The sequence below is a fragment of the Castor canadensis genome, chromosome 1 (assembly GCF_047511655.1).
Source record: "Castor canadensis chromosome 1, mCasCan1.hap1v2, whole genome shotgun sequence".
Lineage (NCBI taxonomy): Eukaryota > Metazoa > Chordata > Mammalia > Rodentia > Castoridae > Castor > Castor canadensis.
The window spans coordinates 202,266,886-202,291,429 of record NC_133386.1 but is presented as its reverse complement, the minus strand read 5'-3'; the positions used below and the strand labels follow the sequence as shown (position 1 = coordinate 202,291,429).

General features: G+C 48.4%; 1 protein-coding gene, 1 long non-coding RNA gene and 1 other non-coding gene across 3 annotated transcripts; 2 read left to right on the top strand and 1 right to left on the bottom strand.

Moving 5' to 3' along the window:
• Positions 1-231: 231 nt before the first annotated feature.
• On the bottom strand, positions 232-24,523 carry LOC109687096 (solute carrier family 22 member 20). Its single transcript, XM_020164774.2, has 10 exons — positions 23,069-24,523; positions 22,894-22,997; positions 21,048-21,202; positions 18,365-18,533; positions 17,405-17,528; positions 14,801-14,916; positions 10,479-10,693; positions 8,598-8,706; positions 8,280-8,486; positions 232-917 (listed from the first exon to the last, which is right to left on the bottom strand). The coding sequence occupies exons 1-10, from the start codon at positions 23,441-23,443 to the stop codon at positions 821-823; spliced, it is 1,671 nt and encodes a 556-aa protein (XP_020020363.2). The 5' UTR covers positions 23,444-24,523; the 3' UTR covers positions 232-820.
• Positions 5,917-6,107, top strand: LOC141415784 (U2 spliceosomal RNA). Its single transcript, XR_012440736.1, has one exon. It is a non-coding gene; the product is annotated as a U2 spliceosomal RNA (small nuclear RNA).
• Positions 13,184-19,077, top strand: LOC141414450 (uncharacterized). Its single transcript, XR_012439483.1, has 3 exons — positions 13,184-13,303; positions 13,546-13,783; positions 17,465-19,077. It is a non-coding gene; the product is annotated as an uncharacterized lncRNA (long non-coding RNA).
• Positions 24,524-24,544: the final 21 nt, after the last annotated feature.

Below are 24,544 nucleotides of genomic sequence, written 5' to 3'. Positions count from 1 at the left end.
AAGACAAGAAAATTTGACCAAGGCTACACAATGGGCCAAGATGGAACCCCTGTGAATCTATTCTGACTTCTGAAAGTCAAGGTCAGAGATGCAGGCACACGTTCAAAGTCTGGGATGGACACGGACCTGAGGTCACAGGGGTACTGCGCCATGGCACGGCTTTTCCCCCATAAGACTTCCAAATTCCATTTCTGGAAAGGTCTCTGTTCACTACCCAAGTCTGCTCTCACATTTACTCAACGGTTTATTGTACCATCAGTAAGGTCCACTAGGAGGGGCGGGGCTGCTGGGGCTACAAAGGTAGGCAAGAAGGCACTGCCACCCAGGAGCTGTGGTCCCAAGAGGCCGGGAGGAGTCTTTACTCTTTCCAAATGAGTGGAGCAGAATGGGTTGTGGAAGTTCCTTAGGCTCAAGTGCAGCTGAGCCAGAGACAGCCCTGTGGTAGAGTTGTCGCCCTAGTCCTGGAAAGGACAGAGGGCTCTCAGGTGGAACCAGAGTAAACAGAGACACTTAAGGGGCAGATGTGGGGAACAGGGAAGCGAAGAGTACTTTGATTGCTATGGAGAGCAATCTCTTCAGATCCCTGGGAGGTGGCTCTCTTGTCTTTCTTCACATTTGTAATGAAGATTTTTGGGTTTCCTTCCAAGCAGCACCGCCCTGGCTGGGGGAGAGGGGAGCTCTCTGGCTTAGCCATGATGGCTTTTCTGCTGCCTTTGGCCTGGAGTTCAGCATTCCCCAGTACCCTCAGGAGAAACCTGGGATGAGGACAGTCAGGACACCAGCTGAGCTGCTGTGGGCCTAGTGCCAGGCTCTTGACAGCTTAGATGGTTTCTTTGAGGGGAGAAGCCCCCAGCTGCTGAAGAGAAATTTCTTCACTCTTCTCTTCTGCATCTTTCCTGGAAGGGCCTTCCTTGACTCTAAAAAAGCAAACGGAAAATCTTGTTTTCTTGTTGTAATCATTTACCTATGGTGCACATTTCTCTTGTCTATTTTTAGATGGCTCTATTTTTAGATCTTTGTCCATGTTCCAACATTCTGTCACCAGGAAAGCTTTTGGGACAAGCAGGATCCCTGATGAAAGAGAAAGGGGAGTCCTTGATTCAGCTCCCCAAATTCTATGTGATCACAGGCTCTTGAAATCCATGATGAAAAGTATTTCCCGGGGTTCACAAAAAAGGAAATTTATAAAATGAAAGGTTAGCAAATATTTAGCAAAGCAGTGAGAAATAGAAAGGGAAAGAGGAAAACACAGAGGTTGGGGGGATGCAAAGAGGTTCAAAATGGCGGTCCTCATCCCAGGTGTATCTATACCCTCTAGACTGAACTAGTGAATCAGTTTAAACTCTTCCTAGGTAAGTGGTCATGTCACATGGTAGCTTTTATTCACACTTCTAAGTTCCCAAGCATGGAGTTAAGGTGTAGGATGGGTTTGTTATTACCTTTGTGGGCATTCCTTTCTGGTCAGAGAATTACTTTCTATTTCTATTCTCTTTCTATTACTTTTCAATTCCTTGCTGCTGCAATGATTTTCAGCTTTAGTTCCTAGTATTCTCTCAGTTCCTAAATCTGGCTTGTTTTTTACTTCTTGATTTTTTTCTAATTTCCCTCTCACCTTATCCTATCTATGCTGCCTTAATTTTGCAGAGATTTTTATCCTTACCTTTGAACTTTCTATTTCTATTCCTGTTTAGGGGTTAATTTCATTATGGTTTGTTTTAATTTTATCTTTTTTGGGGTGATTTCTTTTCCTTTTTTTTTTTTTTGCAGTACTGGGGTTTGAATTCAGGGTGTCATGCTTGGTAGGTAGGCACTCTACCACTTGAATCATTCTGCCAGCCCTTTTTTTGTGTGTTGATTATTTTTGAGATAGGGGCTCATGAACTATTTGCCTGGGGCTGGTTTTGAACTCTGCCTCCCTCGTAGCTAGGATTACAGACATGAGCCACCAGCACCTGCCTATATTGAGTATTTTCAAGATGGGGGATCACAAACTATTTTTCTGGTCTGTTCTCAAAGCACAGTTCTCCTGATCTCTGCTTCCCAAGTGGCTGGGATTAGGATTATTATAGGTGTGAGCCACTGGCACTCAGGTATGGTGATTTCCTCACATTGCAGATTCTCTTCCTCTTGTACTGTTTGTGTTTTTGTTCTGTCCTTTAGACCTTCCAGGCTTTGAATTTTGTCCTGAACACAATTGGTCTTGTCAATTGTGAAGGAAGGAAAGCTGATGGAGCTCTGGACACTTCTCTGGCCATGCTGCCTTTTTTTCTGCGTCTTTCCACCATCTGGCAGGCTTTGGGGAACACCATTATCTCTCCCATTCTAGACCTGAAGAGGGCTGCCATGGCTGAGAAACTACCTGATTGATTCTTATAATTTTTTAAAATGGTGGGGTGGGCGGTGTAGCTCAGTGGTGCAGCATTTGCCTAGCATGGGCCTGCTGGGTTCATCCCCAGCAGCACACACACACACACACACACCACACACACCACACACACACACCACACACACACCACACACACCACACACACCACACACCACACACACACACACCACACACCACACACACCACACACCACACACACCACACACACACCACACACACCACACACACACACACACCACACACACCACACACCACACACACCACACACACACACCACACACACACCACACACACCACACACACCACAGACACCACACCACACACACCACACACACCACACCCACCACACACACACACACACACACACCACACACACCACACACCACACACACCACACACCACACACACCACACACCACACACACACACACACACACACACCCACACACCACACACACACACACCACACACACACCACACACACCACACACACACCACACACACACCACACACACACCACACACCACACACACCACACACACCACACACACACACCATACGCACCACACACACATACCACACACACACACCACACACACACACCACACACACCACACACACACCACACACACACACCACACACACCACACACACACACACCACACACACACACCACACACACCACACACACCACACACACACCACACACACCACACACACCACACACAGTGTGCCTTTTCCCTCTCATGGCCAAAGGACACCTGCTCAATATAGGGAATTTGGAGATACTTTTGAAAATGTAAAGCTGTCATGAAAAAGCCCAAAACATTGCCTGTACTTTGAAGCAACCACTGTCACAATGTTAACATATGTCTTCTCTTATTTGATGACATAATTAAGAAAATGTCATAGGTAATTTTAATATAATGCTTAAGAGTATTTGTAAACATTCTCCATGTCATTTAAAACTCTTCATAGCAAAAAGGACTGGAGTTGTGACTCAAGCAGTATAGCACCTGCTTAGTGAGCAAAAAGTCCTGAGTTCAAACCCAAGACCCACAAAAAACAAAAAAACCAAAAACTCTTTAACATAACTTTTAACTACCTCCACAACAGCATTTGTTTAAATTGTTAGATTTTTAGAGAGTCTATTTTTTCCTGGTATCTTAGACACAGTGACAAAATATTTTTATATATAAGCCATGCTCACGTGTTAGTTTATTTTCTCAAGACAAATTCCTGTAAGTATTATTGCTACTTAGAAGAGCAAGAGAATTTTCACCATCATGATCATTAATGACAAAGAAGTTTCCAGGAAGACTACGGGCTCCTCTTTGTCCTCTTATCCACTCATGCCCCTTCACTGACCATTATACCTATGTGGGGGTTTTTTGGCAGTACTGGGGCTTGAACTCAGGGCCTACACCTTGAGCCACTCCACCAGCCCTTTTTTTGGTGATGGGTTTTTTCGAGATAGGGTCTCATGAACTATTTGCCCGGGGCTGGCTTCGAACCTTGATCCTCCTGAGTAGCTAGGATTACAGGCATGAGCCACTGGCACCAGGCTACAACTATGTTTTAAAATCTTTTCTTACTGAATATTTTAAAAATGAAAACTCCATTTCTTTCTTTCCTTTTTTTTTTTTTTTTTTTGCCACGTTGGGATGGAAGCCAGCATCTCATGCATGCTACACAAGTGCTCTACCACTAAGCCACAGCCGCCAGTCCCCAGAGCTCCTTTTAAAGTTTGCATTTCTTTGATTCTGACTGAGGTACATATTTTTGTTCTGCTTACTTCCTATTTTCATTTCCTCCTTTGTGACCGTCCTAGTCTTACATAAAAGACTTTTTTGAATACAGTCAGTCAACTGTTCCTTTGCTGTGTCGCTCCAGATCGCTGACACATAAACCTAACTGAGTTACCTGAAATAAAGAAGCAAACACTGTTTGGTAGCTTAGACCTAGGCGGACCCTATTAGGGCTGAGATTGAACAATGCTAAGGAAAGATCTATGGAAGATGGACTCTGGGGCCTGGATGGAGTTCACTGCTAGAACACTTCTGCTTGCTTGAGGCCTTGGGTTTGATTTTAGCACTGCAAAAAATAAAAACAAAAACACTATAAAAATAAATAAATAAAAGGAAGCCGGGAGCCAGTGGCTCATGCCTGTAATCCTAGCTATTCAGGAGGCAGAGATCAGGAGGATCACGGTTCAAGGCTAGCCTGGGCAAAGCCAGCTGGCAAGACCCTATCTCGAAAAAACAAACATCACAAAAAAGGGCTGGCAGAGTGGCTCAAGGTGTAAACCCTGAGTTCAAGCCCCAGCGCTGCAAAAAAAAGGAGAAAATCTGTAACTGAGACTGTATCAACTCCTTCCTCCATGCCCTGTGATGGATTCTACATTGACTTGACTTAAAACAAGAGCCTAAAATCTCAATGTGCTGGCTGCCGGCTGACACTCAGGGAGTCCCAGTTCTTTAGGACCCGGGGGCTTCCTAGGCTGTTCCTTCCTCCAGGGTGATGCTTTTCCCCTTCTCAGCCTGGAGAACTCCTCTTTCTCCTCTTCCTCAAATCTGGTGTAACCCCAGCCACTCACGTAGTCTCCACATTGCCCCTACTGATTTGTGAGTACTTTTTCCTCTGTGTCTCTGTTACTCTGTGAGCTCCCAAAGGGCAGAGATTACACTGATATCATTCTACATCCCACACTTAGCTCTGAATCTGGCACATAGCAGGAACTATGCGGAGAGTAATTAAAGAAGAGTTCAAAAGGCCTGACTCAAGGCCAGGCATAGTGACTCACAGCTGTATTCTGGGAGGCAGAGAATGAAGTTAGTGAGACCCCATCTCAAACAATAAGCTAGGTGCAATGGCTTGAGTCTGTGGTCCCAGCTGCTTGGGAGGCACAGATCAGGAGGATCAAGGTTCAAGGCCAAATTGGGCAAAAGTTAGCAAGACCCCATCTCAACAAATAAGCTGGTTTGGTAATGTGTACCTGTGATCCCAGCTATGCAGAAAGCATAGGTAGGAGAATCGTTGTCTGAGACTGGCTCCAGGCAGAAATGCAAGACCCTATCTGAAAAATAATTAAAGCAAAAAAGGACTGGTGGAGTAGCTCAAGTGGTAGAGCACCTGCTTAGCAGGTGTGAGGCCCTGAGTTCAAACTCCAGTACTGCAAAAAAAAAAAAAAAAAAAAAAAAAACCTTGATATAAATAAGAAATTGAAGGTATTGAGGATGAAATATTTACCTAGTTTCAAAGTACATTCTTCACAACATATTTATAAATTCCAAAAGGGAAAAAAGTAACTTTACAGTGGCAAAGCGTGGCAGACAGCACTGGAATCAAGGGATAAGGGAGACATCAGAGGCCATGAAACAAATCCAAACCAAGAACGCAACAAGAAGGCTGCAGCAGCATTCCTGTGCCCCTGCCAGAGATGTGTATGTTGAAACCCCCAACCTCAGCAAGCCCCCCCAAGGGGAAATCTGCAAAAGAACTGCTTTATAATCTTCCAAGCTGTCAAGGTCAATCGCTTCTCGGCCTTTTGGCTAAGATCAAGTGTAGTATCTGTTCTTATCAGTTTAATATCTGATACGTCCTCTATCCGAGGACAATATATTAAATGGATTTTTGGAAATAGGAGATGGAACAGGAGCTTGTTCCGTTCACTCCACGCATCGGCCTGGTATTGCAGTACTTCTAGGAACGGTGCACCAAAAAAAGAAAAAAAAAAATCTGTCAAGGTCATTGTTGGTCTGTGGACCTCTGTGCTCATCTCAAGATGCCTGGAGCCAGGACACTGACATAAGTCAAGACAAGGGTGACAAAAATGTGATTTGTAACGTGCTGCCAGGGTCTGAGTCTCCCTGAAGGCAGCTCTGCAGCTTGTCGACATCATTTCTAGAACTATAACAATGGTCTGCGCCTGGTCTACCTGGTCATACAGCCTGCTTTGGGCTGTGACTGATGAGGCAGGAAAAAACAAAAATAAAAAATCCTCAGCAAATGGGTGCCTTGGCTTCCCTGAGCTGGAGATGCCTTCCATCCAGCTTGAGAGTCTGTGGTGGAGTCACAATGCATGCTGGGACCAAGTGGGGCCCCTGGGAGGTGTGGCTGGTGCCCCCCATGGGTGCCTGTGTTCTCTTCCTCTGCTGCATTGTATCCTTTGTCTCATGAGGGATTCATATAAGTGGACTTTGAGGTTTTTGCCGTGATAAAAACCCTGTGAAATGCTGGGCACCTTATGCCTGTAATCCTAGCTACTCAGGAGGCAGAGATCAGAAGATCACAGTTCAAAGCCAGTCCCAGACAAATAGTCCAGGTGACCTTATCTCCAAAAAACCCATCAGTAAAAAGGGCTGGCAGGCTGGCGGGTTGGCTCAAATGGTAGGGCTTCTGCCTAGCAAATGTGAGGCCCTGAGTTCAAACCCTAGTATTGCCAAAACAAAACAAAAAGGCTGGGTGCTGGTGGCTCATGTCTGTAATCCTAGCTACTCAGAAGGTAGAGATCAGGAGGATCTCAGTTCAAAGCCAGCCGGGGCAAACAGTTCATGAGACCCTATCTCAAAAAAATCCATCACAAAAAGGACTGTCAGGGTGGCTCAAGGTGAAGGACCTGAGTTCAAGGCCTAGTACTACAAAAACAAACAAACAAACAAAAACAACCCTATGAAGGCCCAGGGTGGCTCAAGTGGTACAGCTCTTGCCTAGCAAGCTCAAAGCCCTGAGTTCAAATCCCAGTGCCACCAAAAATATAAATAAAATAAATTAAAATACACTTTATTTATAAAAAGAAAAAAACACCTTATGAAACTGTGGGAGTCATAGTCAAAGCACACCTGAGACCCTGGTGTTGCCTGAGGAAAAGGAGACAACTAGAACCACTGTGGCTCCCTTGTTCACAGGACATTGTTGCAGGAAATTGGCTCCTGTATCAATACCAGATTTCTGATTTTGGTGGTTGTACTGTGTTTATGTAGGAGAAAATCTCACGTAGAAGAAATACACTTCATCACACAGCAAAGTGTTTGGAAGAGATGTCAGTAACTTTCTCCCCAAGGGTTAGGAAAACAGCTCATGGCTTGCACTGACATTCCCTCCCCCTCCCCCCCTCCCCTCTCCCCTCCCCCCCGCTCCCGCTCCCAACACTAAGGGTCTTCACCGAGCTCACTGTTGTTGAGAAACGCTGAAGCAAATCACACGCCCTCTTTTTTTTTTTTTTTAACTAATTTTTTTTTCTTTTTTTACTGGGGCTTGAACTCAGAGCTTACACCTTGAGCCACTCCACCAACCCTTTTTTGTGATGGGTTTTTCAAGATAGGGTCTCGTGAACTCTTTGCCTGGGCTGGCTTCAAACCTCATTCCTGCTAGTCTCTGACTCCTGAGTAGCTAGGATTGCAGGCGTGAGCCACCGTAGCCTGGCTCACATTCCCTCCTGAGTTTATTTTAGAACTATCAGCCTGAGCATTGCTGTTGCCTCTCTCAGCAACCTCTCTAAGGAGAGAAACTTCTAGGCTAACAGCTAAGAAAAGCTCCACCTCCCCTAGGGAGCTGGTGTTCCTTTCTCTGTGGGATGAGAACAACGGGATCATCCTTTCTGGTACCAAGATGCTCAGAGCCAAGTTCAAGGCCCTAAAGTAGCCTGTCTTTGCTTCAAGTTGCATGCACCTCTTGCCACATCACCACCAGGATTCACCTCCAGCCCACAGTCCAGGTCTCCTGGTCTTCTTTTCTCTGACCTTCCTTCATTATTGGGGGAGGGAACATCGCTGGGTGTTTTGTGTACAGCCTGTGATGATCGTGCTACTCAGGAGGTGTTTCTCCTTAATTGCAGCCTGTTGCCCCCCTCTTCACCCCAGCCCCCATACCCCACAGTGTGCCAGACACCTCACCTCCTCTCCATCTCAGCGATGGTCTCCACCAGCGGCACATTGCGGGTCTCAGTCAGGAAGCAGGTGATAGCCAGTCCAGCCAGGATTGAGGTGGCACCAAAAACCACAGGTGGCAGGACTGGGCTGAACTCCCCCAGAGTGGTGACCAAGGGTGCTGCCAGGCCTCCCAGGCGGGCGTGGACTGAGACAAAGCCCATCCCCATCTGCCTGTGGGAGATGTGGAGGTTAGCAGCAAGGTCTGGACCCACAGGCCTGGGCACTGGTGTCAGAGGGCAGCGCAGCTGTCATCCAGGCACTACCCCAACCCTGTGTGCCTACCTGATCTCTGTGGGGTACAGTTCACCCGTGAACAGGTACACGCAGATGAAGGAGCTGGCCAGGCAGCCCTTGCCCAGAGCTGCCTGGGCTGTGCGCAGAGTCTGCATTTCTAGAGGGCGGAAAGAGGAAAGGCCAAGCTGTGGGGAGCAGGGGAGCAGGGGTTGGCTGAGGGGTGTGGTGGGAGGCTGGGGGTCCTCAGAAGTGGGGATACAGGGAGGACACAGAGGGTAAAGCTTAGGACAAAAGGGGAGGAGGGAGACCACAAGTGCAAGAACCCTAAGCAGAGAATAGGATTCCCACCACCTCAGCTCCCACCCAGGACCCAGAAGTCCCCAAACTGGGGGGTTAAGAACAAAATGGACTGGAGGTGTGGCTCAAGCAGTGGAGAACCTGCCTAGCAAGTACAATGTCCTGAGTTCAAACCCCAGTACCACCAAAAACAAATCAGGTCCATGAAACAATTGTGACATGAAAAAGTATTATAACATATAACGAAAACAGGATATTATATATGTATGTACCCGTGTACATATACACATATAGACATTCCTATGTACATTGTGTTCAAATATACGCATATATAAAATATTATCTCAATTATGTCAAATACAAAATCTATAAATAGGAAAAATGATTGGAAGAAAATATGCCAAAATACCAGTAACGGGATGAATATGACCAAAAAAATTATTTGCATGTATGGAAATATCACAATAAACTCTGCTGTATAATTTTTTTTTTTAAAGAAAGGCTGGAGGCATGGCTCCAGTGGTAGAGCTTCCACCTAGCAAGTGCAAAGCCCAGAGTTCAAATGTCAGTACGGTGGGGTAAAGAAAAAAGATAAAAAGGAGGATGTTACCAATCTATTAATTTAATAAATATCTTAAAAATTATACCTAAACAATGCCAGTCAGACACTGGTGGCTCACGCCTATAATCCTAGTTGCCTGAGAGGCTGAGATCAGGAGGATCACTGTGCAAGGCCAGCCTCAGCAAAAAGTTCTCAAGACCCCGTCTCAATAGAAAAAAGCTGGGCATAGCCACAGCAGGAAGCATAAAAACAGGAGGATCAAGGTCTAGGCTAACCTGGGCAAAAAGTGAGACCCTATCTCCGAAATGACCAGAGCAAAAAGGTCTGACTTAAATGGTAGAATGCCTGCCTAGCAAGTACAAGGCCCTGAGTTCAAACCCCAATAATAACCTTTACCTATTTTACAGGTGAGGAATCAAAGCCCGGAGAAGTAGGCCAACCCTCTGAAGGCCACGGTGGAGAAGCTGGGGTCCCCTCTGGACATAAGGTTTAGCACATGCCCCAGGACCCTCATGTTCAACCCTGGCTTCTTGCTTGAACAAGAAGGACACTGGACAGTTTTTAAAATGCTGAGGGCTGGAGTGGCTCCCCAAGATTCCATTTTGTCTGCCTGGAGCAACCGGGCACTGGGAGCTTTTGAGGGGATTGAGGGAAGGTAATTTCAGCCAGCCTTAAAAGCCACTGTCCCAAGGCCAGCCTGGCTGAGGCTTCAATCCCAAGATAGGCCACCTGCTCCCAGTGAACACACACCACTATCCATCTGAGCAAGCCAGCACCCTCTAGGGGCTTTGTGTCCTTTGTCGGATCTCCCGACAGGATGGACAGCTCGCTGAGAGCAGACCCAGTCCTTTGTGATGCCCTCCCCCATATGGATACCAGGCAGTAAGTACATAGCAAAAACTAGACTAATCCACAGTCACTTTCTTTCCAGACCCATAAACATGCAACTGAGCCTTATTCCCTTGTGGTGTTTGTTGTTCACCAGAGCCTGGAGGCTCTCAGCTGTCCTGGACCTGAGTTTGTGCTTCCCAGGGGAAGAGGGGGCAGTAAGGACAGAAGCAATGACTCACCTTCAGGCACAAACATATTGGCAATGACCATGAGCCCAGCCAGGATGAGGAAGGAGGCCACAGTGGCCCGGCGGCCCACATAGATCATGGTGGTGGTGGCCACCAACATGGCCGGGATGTCGATTATTCCAAACAGAGCCTGCACCAGGAAGATGCTGAGACTGAACTTCTGCAGGTCCATGGCCAGGCCATAGTAAGCGATGGAGTTGGAGAACCTGGGAAAGGCAGCAGAGTGGCCCTGTTTCATCCCGTGATTCACGGGCCTGGGCTCAGGGCAGGGGATACAGGAAGCATGACACAGGGCTCCTCCCTTAGGGAGCTAAAATTCCCTGACTTTCCACAACATCCCTTCCTGGTCTCCTGAGTCTCTGACTATGGAACCCAGATTTCTCCTTCTACCTCTCTTTCCAACTACACACTCCCCTGAGTCCAGGCTGTGGGCTCTGGGATGTGTTCGGTTTTCCTTTCCATTCAGCCCTGGAATTAAAGCAGTGCTAAAAAATAAAAACTGAGGATGGAGATAAGTTAAAGGACACAGAAGCCAGAGGGGGTGATTATGATCAAAGTACATTATATTTTATGTATGGAAATATCGTGATGAAATCCTTTTTTTTTTTTTTCTGGCAGTACTGGGGTTTGAACTCAGGACTCATGCTTGCTAGGCAGGTGCTCTTATTGCTCGAGCCACTCCACCAGCCCTAGACAGTCTTTAAGACTCCTTTCTGCCAGGTGCTGGTGGCTCACACCTGTAATCCTAGCTACTCAGGAGGCAGAGATCAGGAAGATCGAAGTTTGAAGCCAGCTCAAACAAATAGTTCCATGAGATCCTATCTCGAAAAATCCTTCACAAAAATAGGGCTGGTGGAGTGGCTCAAGGTGAAGGCCCTGAGTTCAAGCTCCAGTATTGCAAAAAAAAAAAAAAAAAGACTTCTTTCCTAGTGGTGGAGTGGCTCAAGTGGTAGAGTGCCTGCCTAATAAGTATGAGGCTCTGAGTTCAAACCCCAAACCCCAGTACCAGAAAATAAATAAATAAATAAAGATTCCTTTCTGTCTTACATTTCTGTGGCTTACAATATTCTAAAACTCCTTTCTTTATTCATTCATTGGTTCACTCAGTTATCAAATATTTATTGCAAAACTACCACATGTCATGAGCTGGGTTCCTGTAATGCTGTAAAGGTATTTACAGATAGGATTAAGGTATAGAAAAGCAAATGACAGAATAGAGAGTATCAGCTCATTTTTGTAAGGACATGTGTGTGTGTGTGTGTGTGTGTGTGTGTGTGTGTGTGTGTGTGGTGTGTGGTGTGTGTGTGTTGTATGGAAAAGGTCTGTAGGATACAAACAGTTTGTTGTTGAAGGAGAGAAGGATGGAGAACACTCATTTTTGTCTTATTCTGGATAACAGAATGTGACAGGTATTGCTCTACCTGCTTTGTTTGTTATTTTTGGTGGGACTGGGGTTTGAACTCAGCTTCATGCTTGCAAAGCAGGCACTCTCTCTACTGCTTGAGCCACACCTCCAGTCTATTTTGCTCTGGTTATTTTGGAAATAGGGTTTCAAGAACTATTTGCTTGGGCTGGCCTCCAACCACTATCCTCCAGATCTCAGCCTTCAAGTAGCTAGGATTGCAGGTGTAGGCCATTGGCACCTGGCTTCTACCTGCTTTACATAGGTGAACTCTTCAGTGTTCGTAGCACCCTGTGTGATAGGTATTATTATGACATCATGTTACTGACGAGCAAATTCAGGAAGGTTAAGTGACTTGTCCAGGATCACACAGATCCTGGCAGAACTGAGATTCAAACCCAAACAATCAGTTTTTGAGTCTTGCTTTTTAACTACTACTACATTGCCTATAAGTTTCTGGATTGTTTGGGATGAGGAAAAATCTTTTTTTTTTTTGGCAGTATTGGGGTTTGAACTCAGGGCCTCAGGCTTGCTAGGCAGGTTCTCTACCACTTGAGCCATTCTGCCGGCCTCCTCCCCACCTTTTTTTTTTTTTTTTTTTACAAGAATGCATTGCTTTTGAATTTGGAAATTAGTTACTGAAGAGAAAACAATCTAAGTTAATGTATGACATCTACAACAGGATTTGGAGGAAGTCTGTGATAGTTTATCAGTTCTAACCTTCCTCTTTCTCCCCCACCCCTTTTTGAGCCCCAGGAATCCCTGCCCCCTCCTCAGCCCAGACACACAGGAAAGGAGGGCAGTAAAGGGGAGCCTACTCTCCCTCTTCCCACTCCACAAAGTGAGGATGGTGCAATTGGACCCTGTGTGGCCCGACTCCCAGCCTGCAGGGAAGTGAAATATTTGGAACCCGCAAAACATTTAGAGCAACTGGGCACTGGTGGCTTACACCTGTTATCTTAGCTCCTACAGAGATTGAGATAAGGAGGATTGAGGTTCGAGGCTAGCACACACAAATACTTCAGGAGACCCCTGTCTCCACAATAACCAGAGTAAAATGGACTGGAGGTATGGCTCAAGTGGTAGAGTGCCAGCTTTGCAAGCACGAAGCCCTGAGTTCAAAACAAAACAAAAAAGCAAAACAAAAACAAACCCATTCAGCACACAGCACACAGTTTATAAGTCTCTAAGTCTGCACAAACCCAGCCAGTTAAGGCCAAGGTACATGCAAGCAGGTCCCGCCGGGTGGGAGAAGCCTGCTCACCTGTAGCAGTCTCGAGCTGCTGCCAAGTTGCTTATTAACAAAAATGGGCCTTTGCTTACTCCTTCTAGAAGGCTCCCAGTGGGCAAAGGAAGATATGAAAGTAGCTGGTGGATAAAAAGCAGACTGGCCACAGGAGGTGGAGGGGACATGGTGAGACCTGCCTCTCCTGGATATGGTCTCTGGAGTCGCCTGGTGCCCACAGCCAGACAGTGCTGCAAGCGACTCCGTGGGGCAGAAGCTCTCCCAGCCTCCAGTGTGGGGACAATCCCTCGTTCTCAGTGCCCAAGGAACACAGCCCCAGACCAAATCAGACAGCAAAGACTCTACCTGAGAACTTTCCAGGGCCAGGTACAGTACAAGTGCTTTACCTGTCTTAATTTTTGCCCATACAGGTACCAGAAACTGAGGCACCAGGAGGCTTAAAGCTTGCTGAAGGTCACATGGGCAGTGTGGCTTCAGAGCCCAGCGAGAAACAACTAACGGAGTATGCCGAGGTCTGCTCCAGAGAATCGATAATAATTCCTTGCCTGCCTCCTGCTTTGTAAATGTCAATTCTGCTTATTTAAATGTCCAGGAATCCGGTAGAAGGAAATTTAGAATTTTTTTTTGTGGTGACTGTGTATGCTATAGGTAAGTGGTCTACCACTGAGCTATATCCTTATCCCTTGATTTTTGAAAAAGGATCCCTCCTCATAGCCCAGGCTGACCCTGGACTCTCAATCCTCCTGCATCTGCTTCTTAAGTGCTGGGATTACAGGCATGCCCAGCCAAGATGGTCATTTTTCCCCTTTTTCTTTTGATGGTATTGGAGTTTGAACTCAGGGCTTCATGTTTGCTCAGCAAGCACTCTACCACTTGAGCCACACCCTACCCCTTTTTGCTATAGTTATTTTTGGGATAAGGTCTTGCATTTTTGCCTAGGCTAACCTGAACCGTGTTGCTCCTATTTACACTTCCCACATAGTGAGGACCACAGGTAGGTCACAAGATGGGGTCTTGCTAAATTTGCCTGGACTGGCCTAGAACCTTCATCCTCCCATCTCCAGAATAGCTGGGATTACAGAGGTGAGCCACTGAGCCTGGCCTAGGATGGTCATTTTTTTTTTTTAATCAGCTCTTTTCTTAGGATTTGTCAGCTTCCAATAAATGTCCTGCCGGGGTGTTGTCGATGCATCTTCACACCTATGTACCTGTTAAAAAGCATCTAAATGCCATGAAGCCGCCAGCAGCCCGAGACAACTGCTGCTAGGCTACTCGTCGTCCCCTATCTATTCCCTTCTGGGCCCAGAAGTGTTTTTTCAGAGTGGACACTTCCCAGAATCCCCTGGAGAGCCCCAAGGGCATATAGGATGAGACAAGGTACATTCTGGAAAAAGCTGCCTGGGTGATTCCAGTAGCCCTGCTGATCCTGTGTCCCCAGGTGAGACCCACTGCCCAGACATGGGCTCCCTGAGTCAGTACAATGTGTCACCTGTCACAGTGTGTCAGCACCCAGCAGAGGGCCATGAACTGAAGGGTGCAGAATGAGATTGAATTCTTAGGCTCACAAGATCATTGCTTTGGGAGCATTTCGGGGCAGAGTTTATCAATGAGGGCAGAAAGCATGTTCCCTCAGGTCAAAGCCTTGGGCAAGAGCCCATCACTTACCAGACAACCATGAGACAGCAGGTGACCTTGCGTATGGCTGGGGTTCGAAAGAGATCCAAGATGGAGCTGGAGGTGTGGACACTTGCAAACTCACTCTGGACGTAGGAGCTCACCACCTGGGTGAGAAATGTCTGATCAGGTACAGCAAGGGGCCTGGGGCCCCATGTCCGGGTGGGAGCACCTTCATTTGTGGGGAGGACAGCCACAGTTGTGCTAGCCGGCAAGATGGCCGGCTCTCTTCTCCTCTTCATTTCGGGACTGATGGCCCTCATAGGGTTGTTTCCAGGACTTTGAGATGCACCCCAACACTACTCAGTTTCTGTCATTTTTGAGAGATCTGCACCCTCTTCCTGGTATTGACTTTGAGATAGTGTCGGACATGGCTAAAAGCCGAGCTCAGGGTGAGTCTGCTACATCCCATTCTGTGTTGTTAAATTACCTGACCCATCCAAACTTCAGTTTCTTGTTGGCCAAAATGAGACATTCGGTGAGATTACGTATGTCAGCGCATAGTGCCTTGCATAGGGATCAGTAAACACTGTGTGTGGTACCAGTCAGCTGGCTGGGATCAGTTTGCTCCTCCGGACAGAAATCACAAGTAAGAGAGGAAACACTCTTGTAGTGCTGGCAGTCCTGGGTCCTCCTGGGTCTTTGATCGTCCAAGTCCTAAGGGCTGGACTGGCGGCCCAGAGCTCACAGCTCCAAGATCGGAGAGCTGGGGACCCACTGCTCCAGGCTTTCGAAGCCAGCTACTTATGGCTGTAAACACTGTGGGTGGGAGGCTTATCGCTCTGGCCTTCAGCACCACCAGCCTGGCACTTGGGCAGCTATTGTAGTCCTTGGCTTCCAGCAGCAGTGAGCGGCAGCAGCCAACAGCAGCAGGCAGCACCTGCTCACGTTACAGCTCCCAGTCAGTCTTGAGTGTGGAGACCCTCAGCCCTATAGCAGCTAATGGCACAGCTCTAAGGCCTAGGGTGTCAGGATCCTTGCTCCTGAGCAGCTAGTGTCACAGCTCTTGAGCCTTGGGTACAGGAGACCCTCCTTGGTTCTGAGGCATGGCAGTTCTCTGAAACCCTTCCAGCAACCAGGGCCCAATCTCCTGATCTTGGCTCCTTACAGCCTCTACCTTAGCAATCTGAGCCCTCTGCTCATTATTTTCACCAACCCTTGTTGTCTTGCATACCACAGCTCTGGTCCCCAATGGCTCTCCTGGGCTCTTCGGGTGCCCAAAAGCTGCCACCACCTCTACCACTATTGCTAGCTCCGCTGCTTCTGTTGCTGCTGCTGCTACCATTCTGCTTCTGACCTCTCTTTGTGTTAGCAGGTCAGCCCACTCTACTACTGATAAAAGTAGGCAAGAAAAGACCAACCAAGAGAAGCCTTTCAATGGACTTAATGTCGTAACGCTAGGGAGCAGCACAGGAGGGTGGGGTCTCCTGGCTGACTTGAAAACTGAGTTGAACAGTCTACTTACTTACAGCCAGAAGGGAAGTGCAGCAGGGTGTTTGTACCAATCACAGTACAGACCTTCATGCAAATGTAGGCTTATGATTTGCACCAATCACAAAGCTTTCTCAAGGACCACCAGGAGAAGTGCTTCCTCTTTAGCTTGGGTGAAAATGGCTGCAGGCTCATCTAACATTCACCAAAGTCTGTCTTGCTTAGAGAGCTGCTGTCCAAGACCAGTGTAGGCTGTCTAGAGTGGTCATGAGTGGAGCATGTCATCAGCTGTGGTTGTACTGATTCTCTGCAGCTACTGGAGTGTCCTCAGTGACTGCAGAGTGTCCTGAACAGTCAGGCTGCCATGAGGGCTGTCCAGCCAGTTGTCAGTAAAGGGGTTACTTGGCTCAGTTTCCTGCCAACGCTGCCAGGCATAAGAGAAGGGCCGGTCAAATGGCCACTCTTGATAGTTTTAATTGTTCACGGAAAGCATTAAAAGGGTGTTTTTCAATAAAAGCTTAACAAAAGCCCTACAGAGAACTAACAACCCTAATTGCATTTAACAGTACTTAATCGTATTTAGTGATGCGTGTTTGACTCCTGCCCAGTGCTTCAGGGAGAAGTGGGTCCCTCTGACCTGTCTCATGTATTTTTTTTAAGTTATAGCAAGAATTTATTTTAGTATAATAGAATGAAGTATGGACAAGGTGTGGGGGAGGGACAAAGAGAGAAAACATTTCCTGTTCCCCATGCAGGAAATGGGAGCAAAGACACCCTGTCTCCCGGTCTTGATAGTTAATAGTAACTATCTGATAATAAATGGTGTTTATAATAGATGGTACTTTGGTACTGATTTTCCAATAATTTTATGCTGTGATTGTTATTTAAAATTTTTCATTTTTATCAGAATTTAGACAGGCTGTCATTGTGAGTGAGGTATTTCTTCCTTGCACAAATCTGGATAAGCTGATGGATGAAGCAGCTAAATCATTTGTCCCAAGTCACACAGTCACTCAGTGCTCACGCATCTGTCCCACACTAGAACTCTGCCTGCACTGTGCTTCCAGACTCTGTTTCTGGATGGCAGGTGAGTCTTGAGAAGCTACGAAACCCTAGAGTTGCTGGAAGCACATTCCTGGCCTTCCTCCCACACACCCCACTTGCCTCCGTGGTCAGCCTTTCCCCTTCCTCCTTTCTTCCATTCATCACAGCCACCTTTCTTAGGTTCTTCAAGGCTTGCTGGGACTTGCCATGAAGGAGGAGCCACCGGGATGACTCTGGCAGCCACCTGGGACCAAGAGAAGGATAAGGAAGGATGAGGGCTGATTCCCTCCCCAAAACCCAACTACACCTTCACACACCTGTCAGACCCTAAAAAATGGCAAAGCGCTCCCCTATTTTTGAATCAGGAAGGATGGGGTATGTGTGCTACCTGCCTGCTTCTTGGAGTACATCATACATAGAATCACTGAAAGGTCTTTATTAATTTATGGTTTCTTGCAGTGCTGGGGCTTGAACTCAGGGCCTTCACCTTGAGCCACTCCAGCAGCCCTTTTTTTGTGATGGGTTTTTTCAAGATAGGGTCTCGAGAACTATTTGCTTGGGCTGGCTTTGAACTGTGATCCTCTTGCTCTCTGCCTCCTGAGTAACTAGGATTATAGGCGTGAGCTACCAGCACCCAGCATGCATTGGCTATTTTTTAGATAGGGTCTTGGTTTATGCCCAGGTTGGTCTGGACTATGACCCTCCTATTTGTGCTTCTCTGCATAGCTGGGATGACAGACTTGCACCACCACACCCAGCCATTGGTTGAAATGGGGTCTTGAGAACTTTTTTACCCAGTCTAGCCTTGAGCTGCCATCTTCCCAACCTCCACTTGAGCCACTGCACCCAGCCTCAAGTTCCCTTCTTATAAAATACAATGGGATTGTTGTGAGGTGCAGAAGAGTTGATGAAGGCAGTCACTCCAGTCTGTTCCAGAACCCATGCTTATGGGAGAGGTTGGTGCAAACTTTCCTAAAGTCCGTCAAGTCCCAGCCACTGCACACACCAGCCTCTCATGGGGCCATGTCAGAGCTCAGCTACATAGGTTTACTCTTCCCCTCCCCGCTCTGCTGGACATACCAAGAACACAGGAAAAAGATCAGGAAAGGAACAGATACGGCAAATTGCAGCCACCGCCAGGAACGGATCAGGTACGCCACACCTGCCAGGATGAGCTGACCAAAGGTGAAGGAGTAGCCCAGCAGGATGCCCGCCACCGTCCTGCCCTGGGTGGGCATCCACTCCACAACTGAGGAAGGAATGGCAATACATTCGGGACTTATAGTTGCTGAATTCACCCTTTGTCATGACTGTGACAACTTAAACCCATTTCAAGATTCACTGAGACACAGGCAAGGCATCCCTTCCTCATTCCTTATACTTAAATGGTATCAATAAAACTACAAAAATGTTACAGCTGAGGGTTAGGGTTTTCTTTTTAAAACAATCTTAGAGTAGGGAAAGGCTTTTCCAAGAATGTGACAAAATATTGAAATGAAAGAAGCGATCAAAGTTCAACAAATTTGAATCATAAAAATAAGAAATGTCACTGGGCACCTGTGGCTCACACCTGTAATCCTAGCTACTCAGGAGGCAGAAATCAGAAGGATCAAGGTTTGAAGCCAGCCTGGGAAAATAGTTTGTGAGACCCTATCTTGAAAATACCCATCACAAAAATAGGGCTGATGGAGTGGCTCAAGTGGTAGAGCGCCTGCCTAGCAAGAGTGAGGCCCTGAGTTCAAACCCTAGTACTGCCAAAAAAAGAGAGAGAGAGAGAGAGAGAGAGAGAGAGAGAGAGAGAGAGAGAGAGATGTCTACATTGGAGATAAAACACCATAAGCAAAGTCATAATGTCAGCAAAACAAAAAAAAATACAGCAAAATATATTTGTGACTCAAGAGATAAAGGACTAACTTCTCTAACACTGGAAGAGGTTTTTACAAATCAAAAGGAAAATGATGAAAAACCGAAGTAAAATGGGCAAGGGATGTTAAGGAGGTGTGGTAGAGGAAGAAATACGATGATTTTAATCCTATGAAAAGCAGCTCAACTTCATGAAAAGACAAAAAAAATGCAAATTTTTGTAAATAGCGAAGCTTGGAACAACCTAACTATCCATCCATCGGGGGCTCATTAAAGAAATGTTGACACATCCTGACAAGGCAGCCATGACAAATTAACAGAGGCCTTTCTTTCCAGTGCACACTGAGCCAATGGGCCTAGTCCATCAGCAAACCTGGTTGCTTCTATCTTCAGAATTTAGTCCCTAACTGTGCCCCTGTCACCTGCTCTGCTGTCCCCCAGCCTCTGCTCTTGCTGGGATGCCAGCAATGGCCTCTTACCTGGCCTTGCTTCTTCTGTTTTGGTGCCATATGGCAGTGGCCAAGGGCAATCTTGTTAATTTTCAATTCCTAAATCAGGTCAGGTCTCCACTAGCTCAGAATCCTCCAGTGCCTCCTGTCTCATTCAGGGTTAGAGTCACAGTCCTTAAAATGGCCGGGGATCTGCTACATCCCTAAGACCTGTCCCCCACCTCCCTGAGCTCACCTGTCACACACACACAACTCTGCTCCAGGTATAGCGAACTGATTCCTCTTGACCCTGGGCCCATGTTCTCCCCTGAGCCCACACTGTGCCCTCAGGGCCTTTGTCCCTGTCCTTCCCTCTGCCTGGGATGTTCTACCCCAGAACTCTGCAGGGCTTGCTCCCCCAGCTCCCTTCAAACTTTTCCTCAAAATGACCTCTTGTCAAGGAGGCCTTACTGGGACCACTGTAATCAAAACTGCACCCTGGCCACTGCCACTCGTAGCCATTTCCTGGGCTTCTAGTTTCTCTCTGTGGCACTGCCTGCCTTCTAATGTATGCTGTGAGTCACTTACTCATGGACTCCAAGGAGTAGGGTCTGCTGTGGTCACTGCTGTGTGTCCAGTGCCTAGAACCATGCCTGACACACAGGAGGCCCTGGAGGCTGGGGATATAGCTTAGAAATAGAGCATGTGCCTAGCATGTTTGCTAAAGTGCTACTGTGTATTCAGCACCCTTCGTTGTCCTAATGCTGGGAGGAAGAGAGAGAGTCAGAGAAGGTCAGGTGCACCAGCCTGGTTCATCCTGATCCTCTCTTCCCAAGATTTCTCCCAGACCCCTGAAATAAAAGACCAACTCTGTCTTTGACTGCTGAGGGTGGTGAAAGTTTCTGAGCCTGGTGGTGTCCCCTGGAGCAAGCTAAGTAGTTTAGGTGAAACACAGGCAGGTGGCAGGCCTGTGTCCAGGGTGGGTTTTCTACTATCCCACAGTGCTCTTGGCCAGGACCACTAGGGAGCTGCCAGCCTGGAGTGAGGACAGACTCTGTCACTTGTCACTTGGGAAATGACACTTCACCTGACATCCTGGAGGCCAGGTCTCTACCATGGAGCCTTTGTGGCCGGAATGAGTCCTAACCTTCTTAGACACATGACTTCAGGGCTGCCTGCAGCCCAGGGGACCACCCTATCTTCTGGGTCCCAGTCACCTCAGGACCCTACCTAAGCCGGGTTACTGATGACTAACTCACAGATGAAACAAACCTAACCCTCTCAGTTTACAGATCAGTGAACTGAAACCCAGAGCAGGCAAAAACTGCCAAGGCCTGCTGCTGGCAAGATCTTGACCTGAGAGCCCGGTCTCCCAAGTCCACGCCTCTGTTGGAAGTTGAGGTCACTAGATGAGAATTCCACCCTCCCTTTCTCTTCTAGTCCCAGCCCCTTCAGACCCTGGCCGGACTCACCCAGCGAGAGGGAGTTGAGGATGATTCCGGAGAAGGTCATGCCCATTAGGAACCGGAAGACACAGTAGGCGCTGAAGGAGCTGACATATGCTGTAGCGGACCCCGAAACTGCCAGCTGTAGGTATGACCAGACCAGGGGGACCTTGCGGCCCAGCCTGAGGCCAGGGAGTGGGCACGGGAGTTAGGGTTACGGGAACCAGCTGCAGCATTCCCAGAGGAACAAAGTGACAGCCCACCTCCCACCCTCCCGCCCTGATGGGGGGTATCAAGGCAACTGAGGGGAAGCTGGGGTGCCTGGTGAAAGCTACCCCTCAAAACAGCATGCACGTCTGCCAAGCCCGAGGCACCGGTGGCCGAGGCGGGTCAGGGAGGGAGGAACATGTGTAGAAGAAAGTTGGAGATGAGGAGGAAAAGGCAGAGATTCTACAAAGACCCAAGGCAGGTGTGGTGGCTGGGAGTGAGTCACCTGAGCACTGTCCTGGGTGGAAAGAGGCCTCAGCCCAGAGCCCACAGTGAGATGAGCGCTTGGCTCCTCCCAGGCTGCAGGACCCACGGGACCAACAGAAGCAGGGAGGCTGAGGTAGGCAGGAGAGGTCCAATGCCAGGCTGGTGGGGTTACCACACTCTGGCTGTGGCACTGCTTCGTTGCAAATGAGACCAGGGCCACAGCTCCGGCTTGGCCAGGACAGCAGCAGGCCAAGGAGGAGACAGGCAGCATTTCCTTCCCACATACCCCGAGACACGTTAACTCGCTTATCACTTTGTTCCTTCATTCACTCACTCACTCATCCTTATACAACTGCTCAGTGATCACCTCTAAGTAACAGGCCAGAGCCAAGGGTTGGTGACATCGGGACACTCTGGATAAGCCACACGCCCATGTGTAGAAAGAAGAGAACATGTTGTGACCCTTGTAATGAAGGCATGACAGCACATTCATAAGGGGGCTGAGGCCTGAAGCACAGAGCTGTCTACACTCCAGGGAGTGGGGTCTAGGGTCCACGAGGCTACCCCTCAATGTGATCAGAGGAAGGGCAGGGGTGAGGTGGAGAGGAAGGAAGAAGAGAAAGGAAGGAAGGAAGAACAGGGAAGGAGATGTGGGAGCGGACTTCATCAACAGCACGTGCCAGAGTGCATCTTGTGGTCGGTCCATCACTGGGGGGGTTGGGTCTGCTGGTGAGTTCTGACCCATTTGCACAGGGGAAGCAGTGTGGACATTAGAGAGGCTCCAAAAGACCACCAACGTGAAGACAAAGGCAGGTGCAGGACCGCATGTGGGATGTGCCAACAATTGTATAAAAATGGGGGACCAAGCAAGCATGTTCATCTGACTGATACCACATGAAATCATAAAATAACTCTGGTAAGAAGAGCTGGAAAGGAGAATTTTGAATGCTCCCACCACAAACAAATGATAGCTGTCCAATGATGGATACACTAATTATCCTGATTTGATCATTGCATGTATGTATGTATGTCACATCGTACCCCACAAATATGCACAATTATGTGTCAGTCAAAAATAAAAGAAAAAGAAAAATATCTCTGGTTTGAGGCAGAAACTTGACTGCCTTCTGCAAATCACTGGAGAGGGTTTCATGGATGTTTCCTTCTGTTTGGAATTTTGGAATGGATATGTGTGATCTGTTAAAAAATACATGAACAGGGCCTTCGGGGGCTGTGACTCAGGTGGTAAAGCACTTGCCTAGCAAGTATGAGGTTCAATTCCCAGAAACTGCAAAAACAAGCAAACAAAATCAAGAAAAGAAACAAACCATTAATGCTGAGGCCTGGGGCTTTCTGGTCCTCACTAGGTGGCTGGGACCCTCATACCCCAAAGGCTCACCTGTCTGCCAGGCTGCCAAACACAGCAGCCCCCACCAGCACTCCAGCCATGTAGAGGGACTGCGCCAGGTCACGGAGGGTGCGTGCCTCACACACCAGATCCCACTGCCAGGGAAGAGGAGATGCTCAGTCTTGGCCTTGGGCAGCAGCCCCCATGCCACCCAGCCCGCTCTGACCTCTGTCACGATGGTGGATGGGAAAATGCTGTGGTCATAAACCCAGCCGTCCTCGCAGCCCTCTGTGGCTGCCCCTGGGACAGAGGTGTTGGGGCTCAGAAGGGCCCACTGAGGCTCCACGTAGCGCTGGCATGGCTCAGGGATCCCATGCTGGTCCAGGGGAATGGTGGCCCTCAGCCAGGCCCCTGAGTCTTTAATGGTTTCCTCTGTTCGGTTGGAGGGGTGCTGGCAGTGGTGCGAGGGTGCAGCAGCTGTGAAGTTTTGTAGGAAGGTGTGGCAGGCTAGCAGGGCACATGGCAGCAGCAACAGGCCAGTGTAGAGGAATTGGAAGCGGCCCACGCCACCCACGGCATCCAGCAGGTCTGTGAAGGCCATGGCCACGGGCCTTTGCCAAGGCCCAGGCTGCCCTGGCCTTATGTAAAGGGGCCGGGGAGGGACCCTGGGAGGTGGAGCATCAGACCAGAGGTTAGGACCAAAGACTGCCCTGTCCAGCAGCTCAGAGGTTTCCAGTTACACCTCACAGGAGGCCTCAAGTGTCCCCACATCTGCAGGGCTCCCCCTCCCAGGCCCCTTCTCCAGGTTTCTCTCTGTCCTGGAGGGCCACCTCACATCCCATTGCCCAAATCTACAAGCCCAGCTGCACTGCCCACTGCCACAGGGGCACAGGAGTAAATGAGGCCTGGCTACCTTCCGTTTCTTCTGGAGGCTACCATGAAGCTCAGGAGCCCTGATTTTGGTTTTTGTATATGGGACACAGTCCCTGTCACCAGGCTCTAAATCACAGTTGGTGCCATTAAGTGCTCAGAGGTCAGAATAACAGATAATGGGGTACTGCCCTTCCCTACTCAATGAGAAGTCAGGTACTTAGCTGCACAGGTGACACTTGGAAAAAGTCCTTTGAAAATATCCGAACAGGACAGCCAAGAGCAAGGCCCTGCTCTCAGCCTTAGACCCGGGGTCTCTGCAGAGTTCAGCCCCCATGGTGTTCTAACCCTCCATCAAATGAAATCAACCCAGAGAACAATGGAGGGCTGGTTAAGCCAGGAGGGGCTGTCTCTCCAGCCCCTCACAAAGCAACCCTCATCCCCCCACCCCAATTCAGCCCACTCTTATCTCTGGTAGGAACAGCTGCCAGGATCGGAGGGGGCTAGTGTAGCTTATATAAGCTGCAGGTGAATGGGTCATAGGGCACTCCCCGCTCCCCCACCACAGAGGAGCTAAAGGAGGCTCTGTGCCCTGGGGAGCTCCCTGGGGGGTCAGGTTTGTGCTAAGAAGGGGTTGGATTTCAGCTGGCACCTTCGATGGCAGATATGTGAAGGGAAGGCAGGAGTCAGACCTCAAGGTGGGTGTGTGGGACCAGCTGCGCCACCTGGACCCTCAGCTGTGGGACCCTGTCCCTGAACACAAGGCCTTCCTGGTACAGAGGTGGCCCTACCCCAATGCCCAACCCCCACCCCTGGGCCAAGGTTTGCCAGT